A 17,575-nucleotide genomic window follows, 5' to 3' on the forward strand; every position below is an offset into this window, starting at 1 on the left:
CTCTCGGGCTTGCGTCATCCTCCCTCCTCAATGTCCCAAGTAGCTAGGACCACAGGTGTATGCCACCACACCTGGCTAGTTTTTAAATTTTTTTCATAGACACAGGGTCTCACTTTGTTGCTCAGGCTGGTCTCAAGCTTCTGGGTTCAAGTGATCCATCCGCCTTCGACTCCCCAAGTGCTGAGACTATAGGTATCAGCCACCGAGCCCAGCCTTCTTTGGAATTTCGAAGGCCAGCATTAAATTGCTCTAAATCTCCTAGCTCAATGAAAACATGTGGTCATAAAAATGTTTACTGCCAAACCCAGTGCATGTCTATCACCTCCGTTTTGTTCTTTCTTTTTCCGTATTTATGTTTAAACATTTGTGTCTCTCAGGAGCTTTCTTTGCCACATGTTCTGTCTTTCTCTCCTTTCTGTGTTTCTATGACTTTCTAATTTATTTATTTATTTATTTTTGAGACAGGGTTTTGCTCTGTCACCTAGGCCAGAGTGTAGTGGTGTAGTCATAGCTCACAGCAGCGTTGACCACCTAGGCTCAAGGTATCCTCCCACCTCAGCCTCCCATGTAGCTAGGACTACAGGCGCATGCCACCACACCTGGCTAATTTTTATATTTTTTGTAGAGACGAGGTCTCCCTGTGTTGCCCAGTCTGGTCTCAAATTCCTGTGCTCAAGTGATCCTCCTGCCTCAGCCTCCCAAAGTACTGGGATTACAGGCGTGAACCACTGCACCTGGCCTCTATCTCTGTCATTCTTGGTTCTTTCTGCCTCTGTTTTTGTTTTTTTTTTTTTCCCACTGCAAATTATTAATAGAAATGCTGAACATCATTTTAGATGATGTACCTAGATTATTTTTCTAACCCTTGCAAGCTAGTTTTTTAACCCCATTTTACAAATGAAGAAACTCAAGCTCAGAGAAATTAAAAAAAATCAGACACCTCAAGATGGGACTGGATTAAATTTCAGATTTATTTGACTTGAAAGTCCAAGCGTTGCCTTCTATCATACTTTATCCATCGCTTCCTGTTTCTAACTTCCCTTTTTCTATGACTGAGCTGCTTCCACTCACCTGGCCATCATAGTAAACTGTGTGTGAGTCCGTATGTGTGTGTAAATGTGTCCACATATTGCAATATATTTATGGAATAAAGTTTGATGTTTCTGCTCAATTTAACAGTGAGAGAACATCCTTCCCTTTTTTTCTCCCCTCATTTTCTCTGAGAAATTCCGGGGACCGGGGCCGGGGGGAGGGAGAAAAAAAGAGAAACAATAGTAAAATTTGTTTGTAAGAATTCCCCTTTCTTTTAAAAGAAACCCCAATTATGGAACCTCTGATTGTAATTTTTTTTTTTTTTTGAGACGGAGTCTCGCTCTGTCGCCCGGGCTGGAGTGCAGTGGCTTGATCTCAGCTCACTGCAAGCTCCGCCTCCCGGGTTTACGCCATTCTCCTGCCTCAGCCTCCGGAGTAGCTGGGACTACAGGCACCCGCCACCTCGTCCGGCTAGTTTTTTGTATTTTTTTAGTAGAGACGGGGTTTCACCGTGTCAGCCAGGATGGTCTCGATCTCCTGACCCCGTGATCCGCTCGTCTCGGCCTCCCAAAGTGCTGGGATTACAGGCTTGAGCCACCGCGCGCGGCCTATAATTTTTTTTTAATGGGTCAGTGACTGTGACAGGCCTAGAATGGTGGCATCTGTCCATCAGTGACATTTACTAAGCATCCACTGTAGATGGAGTAAAATGCCTAAGTAACTGAAGGAAAAATGTCCTAAAACCGATGAAAACCACCTACTGTCAAAGGATAATCAATTTAACATTTGCAGCCCTCCCTGTCCTCACTGTGGGGATCTTTTTTGCTGTCAAGTAGGTGAACTGAATTATTTGATGTCTTTGCCATCTCGGTGCTCCTATTATGGATCCAAGATGGCTGCCATGGTGGAAAAATTTTCTTCTAGTGTCCCCAGGTCCAAGTGCTAGGCAATAACCACGTCTTCCTGTTTGTAAAATTCCCAGAATCCTGGGCATAACTCTGACTACAGGGAGGAGGCTCCCAGACACCTGGGCCTAGGACACCTTCAGGAGAGACCAGCCCTAAAGCAGGGGCTCACAACTCATGTTCGGGCATTCCATCATTAGTCCTCTGGCCCTGACCTCTGTAAGAGTAAGGCCATGAAAACTCAACCATAGAGACTTTCATGATAATAAAATCAAGGTTGGAGCAAGCACCCTGACACTTCTGAGTGATGTGTCAAATGTGGTGAGAAATCAGCATTTTTCTTTTTAACAATTAGCCCACATCAGAGGTATCTGAAGGCTTTTTGCATTGAATTTGGACATTAGATTTTTTTTGTGGGTACAATTTTAACTTTAATTTTAATTTTTATTTATTTGTTTATTTTGAGACGGAGTCTGGCTCTGTTGCCCAGAAGTGGAGTGCAGTGGTGCAATCTCAGCTCACTGCAACCTCCGCCTCCCGGGTTCAACCGATTCTCCTGCCTCAGCCTCCCGAGTAGCTGGAATTACAGGCACATGCCACTATGCCAGCTAATTTTTGTATTTTTAGTAGAGACGATGTTTCACCATGTTGGTCAGGCTGGTCTTGAAAGCCTGACCTCGTGATCTGCCTTGGCCTCCCAAAGTGCTGGGATTACAGGCGTGAGCCACCACGCCCGGTCTTAACTTTTCAGAAAACATCCTTTTTACTGTTGTTAGGTGGGGTGTTTGCAGGGAGGTCAGTGCTTCATGAGTTCAGGAAGAGAATACCTGTTTCCTGGGTCGCTGTGTTTTTCTTGTTGGCCATGTTAAATATCGACCTCCTGGAATCAACAAGCAGTCGGTAGTATCCAGCCGTTAAGCAGGCCAGGTTCATGGCATCTGAGGATTCCATCAGAAGCGTGATGGGCTACACAAAAGAACACATTGGTTAAAGCCATCCATTCTTAATAACATCCCTGGAGTGTCAATGGCTGCATTTATGCTTATGGAAAAAGGAGTTATTGAACAAACATTTCATGGGAGAAACCCAAGGCAGGAGAAAAAGCCAAGGATAACACAAAGCGCCTTACTGAAAAACATTCAGGACACACTCTCTTAAAAGCCTGGACATTTTGAATCTCTTCCAAGTCATATATATGTCTATGTATCTATCTATCTGTCTGCCTGTCTGTCTGTCTATCTATCTATCTATCTATCTATCTATCTATCTATCTATCTATCTATCTATCTATCATCTATATTTGAGACAGGGTCTCACTCTGTCGCTGAGGCTGGAGTGCAGTGGCGCAAACTCGGCTCACTGCAACCTCCACTGCCTGGGTTTAAGCGATTCTTAATGCCTCAGCCTCCTGAATAGCTGGGATCACAGGCATACGCCACCGCGCCAGGTTAATTTTTGTATTTTTAGTAGAGATGGGGCTTCACCATGTTGGCCAGGCTGGTCTCCAACTCCTGATCTTAAATGATCCGCCCACCTCAACCTCCCAAACTGCTGGGATTGCTGGTGTGAGCCACCGCACCTGGCCCCCAAGTCATATTGAAATGAAAGAAAAATGAGATTGTTTCCTTCCCAAATAGTTAACATTTTTAACATTTAAAAACAATTAAACATGTTAAACTGGTAAATTACATTAACTAGTTAAGCTACCCATTACCTCAGTTACCAGCAGTGAACTCACAATCTGAAAATTACAGGAAGATTAAGTTTTGGGTTCACAGTGTAAATTAGTGTTAAAGAGAGGTAAAATTTAAGTGGAAATTACTGCTAAGACTGAATGAAAAGTGCCAGAGATCCAGTAAAAAGTTGCTTCTAGAAGAAATAGTAGATTTACAGGAGCGTAAAACAGATGGGAGTTGAGAAAAGGCCTTACTAAAACTCTTTTGAAACAATGAGGTTATTATACAATTGGACATGGATTTGGGGCTTATAGGGGAAAAAAAGTGTTGGATGAAGCAATTTTTCTCATTGAGTTAGGAAGGGTGTGTTCTTATTGAAAGAGAAAAGGTGAGAGAGAAAGAAATAAGGAAGCAAGAAAAAGCAGATACGAAGAGAGGCACAAAGACCTCAAGACAGCAGGTCTCTTGCTTTCACTCCTAGGTATAGGACACTGGGAGGATTTAGTGCCCCCAGCTGGTAGAATTTAACTTCCCTGCCAAAGCCCCTGTACTACTTGTTGAACTGCCTTTCCTTCCACTTCAGTTGAGGTCTCCCCTCGGCCTCCAAGCCACTGCATCATTATTTTATATAGGCAGGACACCATTGGCCAGACACAGCACTCATTTCTGTTTAGGACAGATTATCTCTGTCATCGAATCTGTAATAATTGCATCCAGTTCAACCTTTCATCCACCTTTCTCCGTGATGGGGCTATTTCTCTCAGCCTCTTTGCTCATGGAGTAGGATGGGCATTCCAAGTCTATCCTCCCTCTTTCAGCTAGCCATGAAGTCATCTGGAACCCTCTGGATGCAGCCCATGAAATCCCACAGGCCACAGCCAGCATGTCTGAGTTCTACATTCTGTCTTTCGTGATCATCTGTTCCCACTGCAGAGCTCTCTGGTGTATTCTGATGTGCTTTGTAGAAACACTTTGCCACATTCTCAATGGCTGTCAATCCACTCCTCCCACACCAGCACCCTAGTGGGGATGCAGGTAGGGCTGGGTCCTCCATGGCTATTCTCAGAGCACCTTCCAGGCTGGTGTTGTCTCCTTTGTGGAGTCACTATCTCCCTTTGTTCCAGTGCCTTTTCTTCATAGAAACAGTAGAAATATTGCCATTGCCAAAATCCAATAACTCATCTCTACTGGAAAAAGAAGGTGGAGACCAGGAACCTGGACTATTTCCTATTCTCTTTTGGGAGTAGAGTTTTGCCCTTTGTGGACCATCTCAGATTTTTTTTTTTTTTTTTTGAGATGGAGTTTCGCTCTGTTACCCAGGTTGGAGTGCAGTGGCACAATCTCGGCTCACTGGAACCTCTATCTCTGGGTTCAAGTGATTCTCCTGCCTCAGCCTCCTGAGTAGCTGGGATTACAGGTGCGTGCCACCACGCCTGGCTAATTTTGTATTTTTAGTAGAGATGGGGTTTCACCATGTTGGTCAGCCTGGTCTCGAACTCTTGACCTTGTGATCCACCCACTTTGGCCTCCCAAAGTGCTGAGATTACAAGCATGAACCACTGCGCCTGGCCAGATTTTTGTTTTAAATGGAATGGCCACGACATTCATAGGAGCCAGATGTTCAGTCAGGCCCAATTGTTACCATATGAGAAGACAGATGAACTAAAATATCAAGCTTTTCCAAAAGAATACACACATATGGACCCAACCTAAGCAAAGAGAGTGAGAATTCTAAAGAAAGTTGGGGAAAATCTCCCTCTTGATTTGAGTCATATATTCTAGAAAGTTAGTTCAGAAAAGTTTCCCCTACTCTATAACTGGAAATCACATTTTCTAAAGTCAGAAGGGACCTAGAAATTATGTAGCTTGCTTTCTCATGTAGGAATAAAAAAATTGAGCCCAGAGAAGTATAGCGACCTGTTCCCAATCACACAGCAATTTAGTGAGGACTGGAGCCCTCAGGTCTGAGTCAGGTGGATTATTTTCTGCACCACATTGCATCTATGATGCTCTGCACACATTGACTTTTGCCTGCCTTGTAAACATCTGCAGTGTTATCAGAAATTAGCTGTTTACAGCAAGGTCATGTGTATCAACATCTGAAACACTTGCCTTCACATCTAGCACGTGGAGTTCCACCCGCACCAAGCTCTCCTCCTCGGAAAACATTTCAATCCTGTTGACGTGGCTAAAGTCGGCTAAAAGAGCCACTAGGTTGGTTTTGGTGTTAATGACATGGCTTATGCCATACCGGGGCCCAACCAGGAGAGTCACTTCTGAGCGCTTTTCTGCCTGCTGAGAAAGAGAAGTTGACAACATAAAAATACTGAACCTCTGAAATGCCATGCCAACTTGAACCAACGATCCTATTTTTATAAGATTACATTTTCTTTAGAAAGTGTTTCTGGGTCATACTGTACTAAATCATCCAATTAGAAGAACCAGATACATGACTGATTTGAGGCTCTGATAAATTACGAGTAATTAGAAAGTAAGTGTTAAAAGCACAGTATGTTCATAATCATAAGATGCTTTTAGAAATGAGGTTTGTTTTTTCTTTTTGGTCTTCCTTTTTTTACTGTGAAAGCAACTTCTGGCTCAATGATTTAAAAGAAGGCCATTGTTAGAATCCTTTGATTCTCTTGGTTCTTCACATTTCTTTTTCTGGGGCATTCTGCAGTGGTGTTATCTAGTTTAACAGTTCTTCTGATATTTTCAGACTATTGTGAAGTTGGTTAGAAATGAAGGCTGGAGAAGATTCACAGCTGATTTGCTTTTGTCATCAGAGGTGGAATGAGCTGCTGTGGCTTCCAAGAGAAAGCAAAAAAAAAAAAAGAAATTACCACTAATGTTGCCTTGAACACACGGCCCCCATACAATCGCAGGTCACTGAGGAACTTGAGATAATGGACCTTGGCTTGTAGTGCAGAGAGCTGAGGAGAGAAAAGAAACCTCAGGTGTTAACTCTATTGGGTATGACTCCATTTCAGTTGGAGACCAGCAGAAAACAAGGCTAAGATAGAAGGATGATTTTACTGCTGAAAAGTTGAGATGTGTCAAAGACTCTTCATTAGGAATAAAATTGCTACATATTTGGTTTCCTGATGAAGGACTGAAACATAAAATCAAGATTCACATCTTAATCATTAGAGGGTCAATGTATGGGGCACTCATGGGTATAGATATGCTGGGCCGGGCACTCAACAAGTGAGAACAAGACCTAAAATGTTCCATTGAACATCTGCTCACTGGGAGATTTCAAGAAGTGAGAGGAGCCTTCTACTTGCCATTAGGGACAAAGGTGAGGTGTCTACATATATTCCCATTGCACAAGAGACTCACCTGAATGTAGACTTTGTGGGAATCATTTTGAATATGCACCTGCAATCTAGGCAAAGCTTTCTAAACAGGCCCTTTACACTTCCCCTCTCAAGTTTCTTCCAGTCCTTGCAAGTTTTCGGGGGAAATGAACTTTCTGAAATCCCATCATTGTGGACATGTTTGAACTTGCTATATAAGGCTCTGTTTTATTAATTCAACTTGGAAAATCTGTTGAGTTTCACGAATGATTTATAAATGAAATTTTATCCAGATGAAAGTTATCTTTACAAAGACTTAAAAATGTAGGTTCCCATATCACTAAAAAAGTATTTGATTTAAAGAAAAAAAAAGGTCAATGTTTCATACTGAATGTGCCAGGGATTTTTATTAAGGTTGAAATTTTCCAACAAGGTGTAGATCACCATTAAGTGGCAATGACCATAAAATTCTATTTTCAATTGCAGATGACTTGCCAGCTTATTTGTTAACTATACCTAAAGGTACTGCTCTTTATATAATTGTTACTTAGCACCATTCATCCATCCTACTTCTTTAAAAAATGCAAAGCATTTGCAAATTGTTTTGAAAGCAAACTATTCACTCTTGGCTAGAAAAACAACCTTTAAAGGACAGTGATGGATAAATGGATAGGTTGATTGATCTTATAGCAGTTATCCAAATTATTATGAGTGGGCCAGGCTTGGAAGAAAAATCACAAGTCAATTATAGAAATTAGCTTCCAGCAAATCAGAACTGAAGTTAAGAACTTGACCCGCATCGTCTTGCTACATCTCTGTAAGCTGAATGCTCAACTGTGATCAAAGACATCCTTCCCATGAAATTGGGAAGTGAGTTAAAGGTGGCTGATAGTGTGTTGAACCTGATTATACTTAAAAAAAACCAAAAAAACAAAAAACCGTCATGGGGTGTGGAGGGGATAGAAATAAATGTGCCTTACTCAGTAAAAATGACTTAAAAAAATCAGATACTAAGACAAAATAATTCTCCACGTAAACAGTGATTTGTATTAGAGTCACACAAATTTCTCCAGCTAATATCAATTGGAAAGTGTTCTTCGGTTAGAAGACTGCTTCCAATTTTACAGATCCAGTATTTTAAGGCTCCTTCTCTTTCTGGTTCCTGGAATCTTTTGCTTTTTATTACCTATAAACTATACCTCTCTTTTCTGACCAACAGTATATTTTAAAATTTCCTTTGTGTTTCTTTTACTTAATGAAAACAAAACAAAAGCATAAAAAGATTTTAACGCTAATGATGGTGAATGACAGCAATAATTTTATCTTCCCTCTAAAGGTAGGTTTGAATCCAGTATTTGTCAATAGGGGTGATTTTGTTCCCTGGAGCATATCTGGCAATGTCTGGAGACATTTTTATTTGTCACGATCACGGGAGGGTGCTACCAGCATCTTGTGGGTAGAGACCAGGGATGCTGCTAAACATCCCACAATACACAGGATGTTCCCTGTAACTCCCTAACAAAGAATGATCTGTTCCCAAATGTCAATTATGCCACAGTTGAGGATCCCTGGTTTAATGAATGTGATCTCTGGCCTGCAGGGCCTCTTGCTGGCTGTTGTGCATTTAAGCTGGTCTGAGCAGTAAGCAATTGCATGATTGAAACATAGAATTATTTCACAATTCTATCTTCTATTCACAAATTCTCAGAGGCTATGCAAACTTTTCCTGGATGGGCACATGAACACATACCTCCCCCCTACAGTACGGAGTCCATAACTTGTGAGAAATAAATAGGTTTCTATATGAATACTTATTTTTCATTAGTGTTAGAAATATGTTAATAGTTAGAAAAAAGTTACACAGTGTTACTGCTTCTGAAAATATGGTACTAAGTATTTTATTCATGAGCTAATTTTAAACATTTAAAAAAATGCATTCAAGCCTCTCTCTTTATAATTTTCTATTAAGATGCAAATGTGATACCTTTTTACCCGGTGGTACCAAGTTTTGATTTGCTTTGACAAGGTGTGAAAGTGCTTTCTTTATGTTCTTCTCTTTCATGCTTTGCAGCACAGCAGAGGGAAGAAAAGTCTCTAATCCCCATTCTTTTCTGCAATAAAGAGCATATCTTTAATTTCACGTTCTTGTGATGATGAGTTATCTAAGACAAAATGGTGCTCTGATGTTTGTTGGAACAAATGAACCCTTGGTAAGGCGGAGAATGGAGACAAGTCTCCAATTAAGGAAGTAACTTTTAGTTTACACTCAGGACACACACTACTTGATCATTAATACATATGTTTGCATTTAAAAAGAAATCTATTCCTCACTCGATAGAGACAATGCTAAGGAGGCATTTGGAGCCAATGTAAAGTGAAGAGACATTTTGTCCAACCAACTTCTGAATCTCTTCAAAGTTACTCACGTATCCGAGTTTGTATTTCCAACACCAATTTCTCTCCATCCCTTTGTTGATTTCTATTCTCCAGTCTCCCTGTCTGCTCACATTCTTTCTCTCTTCTCTTAGAAGAATGGATGCAAGTCCTTCATGTCCCCAAACCATTCTTCCCTGTCTCTCCCCTCCTCCATGGCTATTTCTCTAGGCACACACAGTTCTTTTGTCCTAGCCAGTTCATGTCTAACTCCTTCCATCAACATTTCTTGCTGGTGGTGTGGAATTGGGTGTGATTCATGACTCTTAAGTGTGCCCGGTATTGATGTGGAGATGCTGGCATCATTCATGGGTATGGATGTACAACAAAATGACAACAAATGGGACCGAGTTAATACATTTTTACAAAGAGCCAATTTTCCCAGAAACGACTACAACTCCCTTCTTAGAAGGTCCCATATTTTGAATTCTAGGAAATCTATCCTGGAATAGAAATCCTACCCTAGGTTATGTGTCTAACCAGTGTCTTCTAAATTATGTGAAGACCTTCAAGAGGATTCCAGTTACCTCTGTTTCAGGTCCTCTCCAAAGAAGGGTAGGAAGACAACCTACTTCCACCACTTGACCATTCATATTCTTCACTAGTTAAGAATGGTATATTTCATGATTATGTTTTCTTCCTTCTCAACTTGCACTTATTGTCTTTAGCCATCATTTGGCAGTACTTATGGGCTATCTTGTAATCCTACTTGTATCATTATTTTAAATAATTACTTTTTTTGTCTTTATATCTTGCTTTTACAATCAGAGCACAAGTTCTTCAATGGCCAGGAATAGAATTCATACATATTAGCATTTTCTACTGTCCTAATGTGAGTGCTATATAAATGCTCAATGAATATTTGTTGGTCAAAGGAATTTATGAATGAGAACATTATTATAGACTTTTCAGGATTTTTACTCAAGCCGGGTATCTCTGAGACGTTTTTGACTGCACAATGTTCAACCTGGTAAAGTGTGGGTACAGAAAGTAGGAAAATAAATGCATTTTAATTGTCTGAAAATCGTCTCAGGTTGTGCAGGCCACCTTTTCAAATGGCAGCCAGTTTCACCTGTCCCCAAGAACTTTAGAAAGGAGAGTGGAAGAGGGTGTGAATGTGTCCAGCTGAGCACAAGATCTCTTTGTGAGCCGAGTCTTTCTCAGGATACAGTCACGCTTATGTGTGGGGGAGAGAGAGAAAGCATTTGGAAGGAGTGAACTGAAGGCCTGAGGTTCTCAAATTGCACATGAGGATTTTTCCCTACATGTCAACAGGTGACTGAGAGTTGTCAGAACAGTGGTGTTAAAGTCAGCAAGTTAGAGATTTAATCCTTCCCAACACAGGCTCATGAATTTATTGAGAAAAGCCATTTTGCCCCCTGGTGGGTCAACCTGGAATTGTGGAATTTCGAAAGGCTTTCTAGGCAGCCCATGAGAAGCTTCTTTGGAAAGTGGGATTTTAATTAGTTCATATATCTTTTGGAGGTGAGATTGCAAGCAGGGTGTGGGGTGAGGTCCAAAGCTTTAGCATTACATGTGTTTGCAAACACAGGTGCCTGAACCCATCACACAATCTATAGCACAATGGGGAGTCCCACAGCCTGGGTTTGAATCCTGTATCCCCCCTGTCCCCCGTTAATAGCCATTTGACTTGGGCAAGTTATTCTGTGCCCCAGTTTGCTCATTTGTAAAATGAAGCTAAAATCCTACTAATCTCATAGGGATGTTGTGAGAATTAAACACGTTTATGTGTGAAAAGTGCTGAGACCAAAGCTTGGCTTGGAATTAAGGCCCTTTAGGAATTCAAAAATTTATGCTTCCTTTTAAATATGTCCCTCGTCTTAACCACAATGCTCTAAAGGTGGATTAGAAATGGATCTCTTCTACCAGAAATGAGCATGATATTCATACATTTTGCCACTGGCGAATAAATGCTTTGCCACAAACAAGATCAATTTTGGACAAATAACAAAAATACACCCGGGCTAAGGGAGGCGGAATGTCTGTCTCCGAAATGGCGCTGAGAGTCAACACTTACTCGATGTATTTGAGGGAGATTTTCTGCGTTTGCTTGGTGGTAACGGTTGCAATGTACATTTGTAATGCGGCCAGCCGCAGGGCTATGTCATATTTCAGCTCCGGCCCAAATCGCTCCTGAACCACATCGTTACAACTCTGCGAAGAGACCAGCAGGGGGCACAGTTTGTCAAAGAATGGGCCGCAGCGCGTGGACTTAGAGAACAGGTGACATACATTTCCCCAGAGTGTTTCAACCTTCACTTCCCAGGCAGGGAGGCTAAATGTGGAAACATCTCCATCGTGCTGCTTGGAAACGAGTCAGTATTTAATTGCACGCGCAAACACAGAGACCGCACAAAACATTTAGCATTCATCGACGAGCTGCTATTTAAATATTTAGCTTTTTGTAAAAACAATTAGGAATTTAGGTGTGAAATTTCCAAACACAGGTGCCGCAGCTGAATGCATAAAGCATTGATAGCATAATGTGGCTTCTGGAGTTAGGCTGCCTGAATTGGAATCTTAGGCTTGAAACTTGTTTCTCCACTTCACTGGGGGCACAAACTTGGGCACCTTCTTAATTGTCTGTGCCTCAGTTTTCTCTTCTGTAAATTGGGGATAATACTGCTCCCTGTTCACTGGGTTGTGGTGACGATTAAATGAGTGAACCACGAAGAGTCCTTAGAATCCCAGCACTTTAGGAGGCTGAGGCAGGTGGATTACGTGAGCCCTGGATCAAGACCAGCCTGGGCAACATGGCGAAATCCTGTCTCTACAAAAAGTACAAAAATTAGCTGGGCATGGTGGTGTGTGCCTGTAGTCCCAGCTACTTGGGAGGCTGAAGCAGGAGGATCGCTTGAGGCCAAGAGTTTGTGGCTGCAGTGAGCCTTGATCACACCACTGCATTCCAGCCTTGGTGAAAGAGCAAGATCTTGTCAAAAAAAAAAAAAAATCCCAAACAAAACCCCTAAAGCTCTTAGAACTGTACTTGGTAGGGTGTAAGCCCTCTTACATGTTTACTACTGTCACCACCAACATCATTTTCCTCCTCATTATCAGCCACAGCAGCCGCAGGGAGGCAGAATTAGCAAGGCGATTGAGCACAGTGGCTTGGGACTGATACCTACCTGCTCTGGCGTTCTGGCTTTCCCAATGGCTACCTGTGTAGGTAGTTTTAGACCATTCACTTTAACTATTGCAGCCTCAATTTACTCATCTGTGCAAAGGGGATTCATATTAACTATCTCACTGGAGTGGCTGGAGGATTAGATGAGATACACATCAAGTGCCTTATCACAGCACATTGGTACACTGGATAAGGGGAGCTATTGAACTCCTCCGTTCACTTCAGGGGCGACTGCCCTGCTTTTCCAAGTGCCTGGCTTTCTGGGAGTCATTCCTCCTCTTTCAGTCTTAGTTTGTTCATCTGTAGAATAAGACCACCTATCTCACAGTGTTTGTTGTGGGGATCAAGCTGAAGAGTGGCTGAGAGTGTGTCATCAAGTGTAAAGTGCCACTTGGGAACAGAGGTTGGCTTTGGAGTAGTATCCTCACTTACTGCTTAGATACAAGGCGGTGAGCTAAGTGCTGCTGGAAAGTGCTGCATTGCTTAGGCATATTCTACACGTGTGTTCACTTACTTTTGTTATGGGAAACGATTCCTGGGCTAGAAAATACGGTATTTAGCTCCTTTCTTATTTCCTTCTTTCTTTATTCTTTGGCTTGCCTCAAGAAGATTCTGTTGGAGCTCAAAAAACAATACCCCAAAATGAAGGCCTCAGAAACAAAAGTTTTTATTTGACCTTCTCCTGCCCTCCTGTTTTTTATTTCTATTCTCCCTAGAGGCTAGCCATAGAAACTAGAATCCCTCTTCTCCAAGGTGGGTCATAGAAACTAGAACTCCCTTTCCCCAAAGCCAGCCATAAAACCTAAAAATATGACTCTAATTGTCCCTCTGCCCTATCTGTGTAAAAACTGGCCATAAAGAAATTATCTGACCAACGTGGTTTGATTGTAGGTCATAAGACTCCCATTCCAGAAAGGGTCCTGCCCCACACCCAGAAGGAAGGAATGCTGCTCAGAGGCCAAGAAGAATCTAGGCCTTGCTAGGTTTCTTCCTTCAGTCCATTAGCATTAGGTCAGGCCCTTTTTGTCCAATCCTATTTCTACACAGCTGTCCATACTTTGTGGAACATTAGCATAAAAATGGAACAATTTCCCTTGTATCTTTGGGACTTCGTTCTGAAGGCTCCCTTTTCTCTAATTCATTTGTCTTTTTCAACTTGATTTTTTAGTGAAACTTCAGGGGGCCCTTGGCCTCAAATGAAAAACGATATCAAGATTTACTTGCCTCCTTTTCAAGAGAAGCATGTTTATAACTGCTTCCTATATTGATTTGACTAAAATAGGAACATGTACCCCCAGATGGCTTCTGCATACAATATCTACACTGTGCACACTCACCCGTGCTGCACCGGTGCTATGCCGTGCGTGCATGCTCTGTATCCACATGGGTGCATGTCTCTCAATCCATCACTTCACTGCTAAGAGTGAAGTCACATTCTCTTCCCTCTTCATCCCTAATATGACCTTCCACCTTTGCTTCTCCTTAAAATCTTAAACCTATTTGGATTGCACAGCACCCCTTGTCAGAAGTGGGTCTGTCCAGACACAGGAGATAGGGTGGTCTGATTTAAGGCAGCCTCTGAGAGCAATTACAGGCTGCCATTTTGTTTTGCTAGTCTTGGGTTTACCAGTTATTTCCAAGTACTCAGGGTTGTCCACATGGGCTCCAAGGGGTTAAGAGTACAGATAGGGTCATTTTATAGAGTCCCATAAAGGATGGGGTGAGAAAACCATTGGCACAGTGAGGAATCAATTTTTTGAGAAATGATTTTCTTCAATGACTGCTACACCATGATGGATTGAAAGAGGATTTGGGCATATAATTTAGAGACAAAAGCCCCAGGTTTGATTCTAGGTTCTGTCAGCTTCTAATAAAATGACCTTGAACATGGCATTTCGTCTCTCTTGAGCCTCAGTTTCCTTATTGGAAAAGTGGGTTAAATCTCAAAAACAACTAACTTGAGAGTTAGCAATGAACTCGCAAGGTTGCCATGATACCTGTAAATATGTTTCATGAAATGGAAGATACTTGATAAAGATGAGCCATCACTATTACTTCTCCTAAGAGTCATAGCTGGGACCATATTTCTCATCACTGCTTTACCCTGTATTTAACTAGACTTCTAGATGAATTTTTTGACAAGGTGATTAGTCACTTAATTATATTATATAATTAGTTCAGACTGATCCTGGAGAATGAGTGTGAAATTTGGAATATATATATATATATATATTTGGTACTAATCTTGCTTTTATTACTCTCAACTATATTACTTAAAATACAGTTATACAAGCAAATGGGTAGTATCTGTTTTGCTAAATAGAGGTCCCAAAAGGCTCCACTTGAGGCTTCCAAAATGTTCATTTATAACTAACATGTTAGACCTTAAAAAGGAAACCAATAATACTATAGTATTTGAAAACATTTTGGAGCCTCTTAGGTCTTACTCATTTGCTAATTGACATAACAATCTTAACAGATAGTGGACAGGTAAATGTCAGTATAGCCCATTGTAATGATAAATTTGAACAATCTGTACTATTAGCATTTATTGTTAATATATATGCTAAAATCCGTAAAATATGTCATGGACCGTTAAGAACTAGGAGATTAATAGATACTAGTATTGCAACTTCTGTTTTCATCGTCATGATTCATCTAGTCAATGGCTGCTGTCCTCATTAGAAGCCCACTAAGTTAAATTGATTTTATCTTTGTAAAGTGATACATGTTGCTCCTGCTTACTCTTTTGTTCTCTAGGCTTGTTTTATTGCATCTTTTTAGTATCTTGAAATCAACATGGGCACCCAGACACCATTTGCAGATCTGTTGACTTATATTAGATGTTATTTTAGACTTACGTTAGCACGCATTCTGTGATACAAGGCATTTCAAAGAAGAGGGTCTGAGGCAAAGACATTCTCATCTCCTGTTTCAGCGGAGGATATATGACAGTTTCTTTATTTTGGTCTTTATTGCCTACGATACCTGTTTTTCCATTTCTCCCCCTCTGGCTACACCTTGAAGAGGTGGCTAATTCACTGTCTATTCTACACCGAAGGCAAGAAAGCAGAAACATCCTCAGTCTTTTTCTTTTAGTTCCTGGGCAAGATTTCCAGACACATTTTCCTGTTCTGAGGACAGTCTCACATGTATAAAAAACATGTGTCTGTTGAATAAGAAAGATCTCCCTAAACTGCATTAGATTTGTGCAAACACACCTTAAACAGAACTGGATTTAGCTGTACTCCTTGTCTACTTAAGAGGTCTCCTCTCCCCAAGACAAATGCAACCATATTGTTTTTTTATAAATGCAATGGACTTGTGATGTTTAAATGGAAGCAGAGTAAAATAGTTTTAAAGCACCCTTTTGTGAATGGGGTGAGTGTAATTATAGAGAACAACCACTGAATGCATTCACTGTCTACAGCGACTACTGACCAGCACCTGTAACTATTTATTTGCAACTAACAATGTAGCACATGATCTGAGCTGCAGTGGCAAAGCCCTGGGTTGGTTCTCAGCAGGGACATGGGGAAGACACAGTAACAGATCAGCTGAGAATCAGGCTCCGTTTCATGCAGTCATGCCTGCTGGGGACAAGGAGAAATTGTGGACAAGTGAGGGGTCCAGGTGATCAAAGCTTAACATTTAAAAAACCCAAAACGTGGCAGTTTCGTTGTTCGGGGTGGTAAACATTTTAAAGCACACTACACATTTCTTTACTTGGTCAACAGGTTTCACTGAACAGGACTTGACTTTTCCCAGTGATGTAGGATTATCTTTCATGAACATTAATCATCCCACTGAGCTGTAAATACCACAGTCTTCCAAAGGCCACTTTGGAAGGTGGGGAAGGTTTGACTGGCCTCACCCTGAGTGCCCCCATCTGCTAGAACATTCTTGTATGTTCTGTGTCTTTCCTGTCTGACTTAACCTGTGATCTTCAGGGCTTATTGCCATTTTCATTTATGTCACCATTCTTAACCTCTGGTACCTACCTTGTCTAGTCTCTCTTCCATCTTCCACCCACATTTTTTTCTACCCATATTTTGAAGATTACAAATGTTTTGAAATATACAAGAAAGTATTGAAAATAGTAAAGCAAACATCAGTGTTATTAACTACCTAGAGTTAACAAATGTTTCTTTTTATTGTATTTTTCTTACTTTTTTGCTTTATATATTTTATATATGGCTCCAGCAGTCTTTGCCTTATACAGATAGTCTCAAAGACAGAATGTCTTCTTCTTCTTTTTTTTTTTGCTTCGCTTTTGTTTTTTCTCTTTCTGGCAGTGAGGAGGGGGAGGTTATGTTTAGGTTTGCAACCTCTTCGAGTAGTTAGTTCTATTGCTAGATGTCTAAGCTGTCTAAGGATTAGGTAAGTTGGTTTAATGTGATTATATTGGAAATTTAAGTGAGAGTAATAGGAAGCAGTTACAGTAAAATATAGGAACACCTCATAAATATCAACTTGGATAAATTCCCTTTGGGACAAACTACACCAGATACTCATTCCTGGAAACTTTCATTTTTGGGGAATTATAGCCCAGAATCAGATATTAGTCTGGAAAAGACTCTTCTCTTCAAGTTTTACCACCTTGAAATTAACAGTTCAGTAAAATGAATATCACAATTTTCAGAATAATCTAAGCATCAAATGAATGAATAAATAAGTAATAAAGGAGAAGGGAAAACTCTCATACCAATTAATAAATGCAGACGCAATAATGAAATTAGAAAAATCATCATTTTCAACTACAATAATAATGGATTCAGATAAGAACAATCAATTAGGGCCAGGCGTGGTGGCTCACGCCTGTAATCCCAGCACTTTGGGAGACCATGGTGGGCAGATCACCTGAGGCTGGGAGTTCGAGACCAACCTGACCAACATGGAGAAACCGTGTATCTACTAAAAATACAAAATTAGCCTGGTGTAGTGACGCATGCTTGTAATCCCAGCTACTTGGGAGGCTAAGGCAGTAGAATCTCTTGAATCCAGAAGACAGAGGTTGCGGTGAGCCAAGATCGTGCCATTGCACTCCAGCCTGGGCAACAAGAGCGAAACTCTGTCTTAAAAAAA

General features: G+C 41.0%; 1 protein-coding gene across 3 annotated transcripts in view; it reads right to left on the reverse strand.

Annotated features, from left to right (window-relative positions):
* The window catches only part of FRMPD4 (FERM and PDZ domain containing 4), an 881,789-nt gene that overhangs the window by 11,323 nt on the left and 852,891 nt on the right, over nt 1-17,575 (reverse strand). For all 3 annotated transcript variants that reach the window (XM_011950878.1, XM_011950876.1, XM_011950879.1), the window contains 5 exons: nt 11,384-11,520; nt 8,897-9,023; nt 6,457-6,546; nt 5,726-5,908; nt 2,765-2,903 (listed from right to left, as the gene is read on the reverse strand). In XM_011950878.1, the coding sequence (XP_011806268.1) occupies nt 2,765-2,903; nt 5,726-5,908; nt 6,457-6,546; nt 8,897-9,023; nt 11,384-11,520 (676 nt within the window). The remainder of the gene's footprint in view (nt 1-2,764; nt 2,904-5,725; nt 5,909-6,456; nt 6,547-8,896; nt 9,024-11,383; nt 11,521-17,575) is intronic.

This window comes from Colobus angolensis, unplaced genomic scaffold, assembly GCF_000951035.1.
Source record: "Colobus angolensis palliatus isolate OR3802 unplaced genomic scaffold, Cang.pa_1.0 Scaffold310, whole genome shotgun sequence".
Lineage (NCBI taxonomy): Eukaryota > Metazoa > Chordata > Mammalia > Primates > Cercopithecidae > Colobus > Colobus angolensis.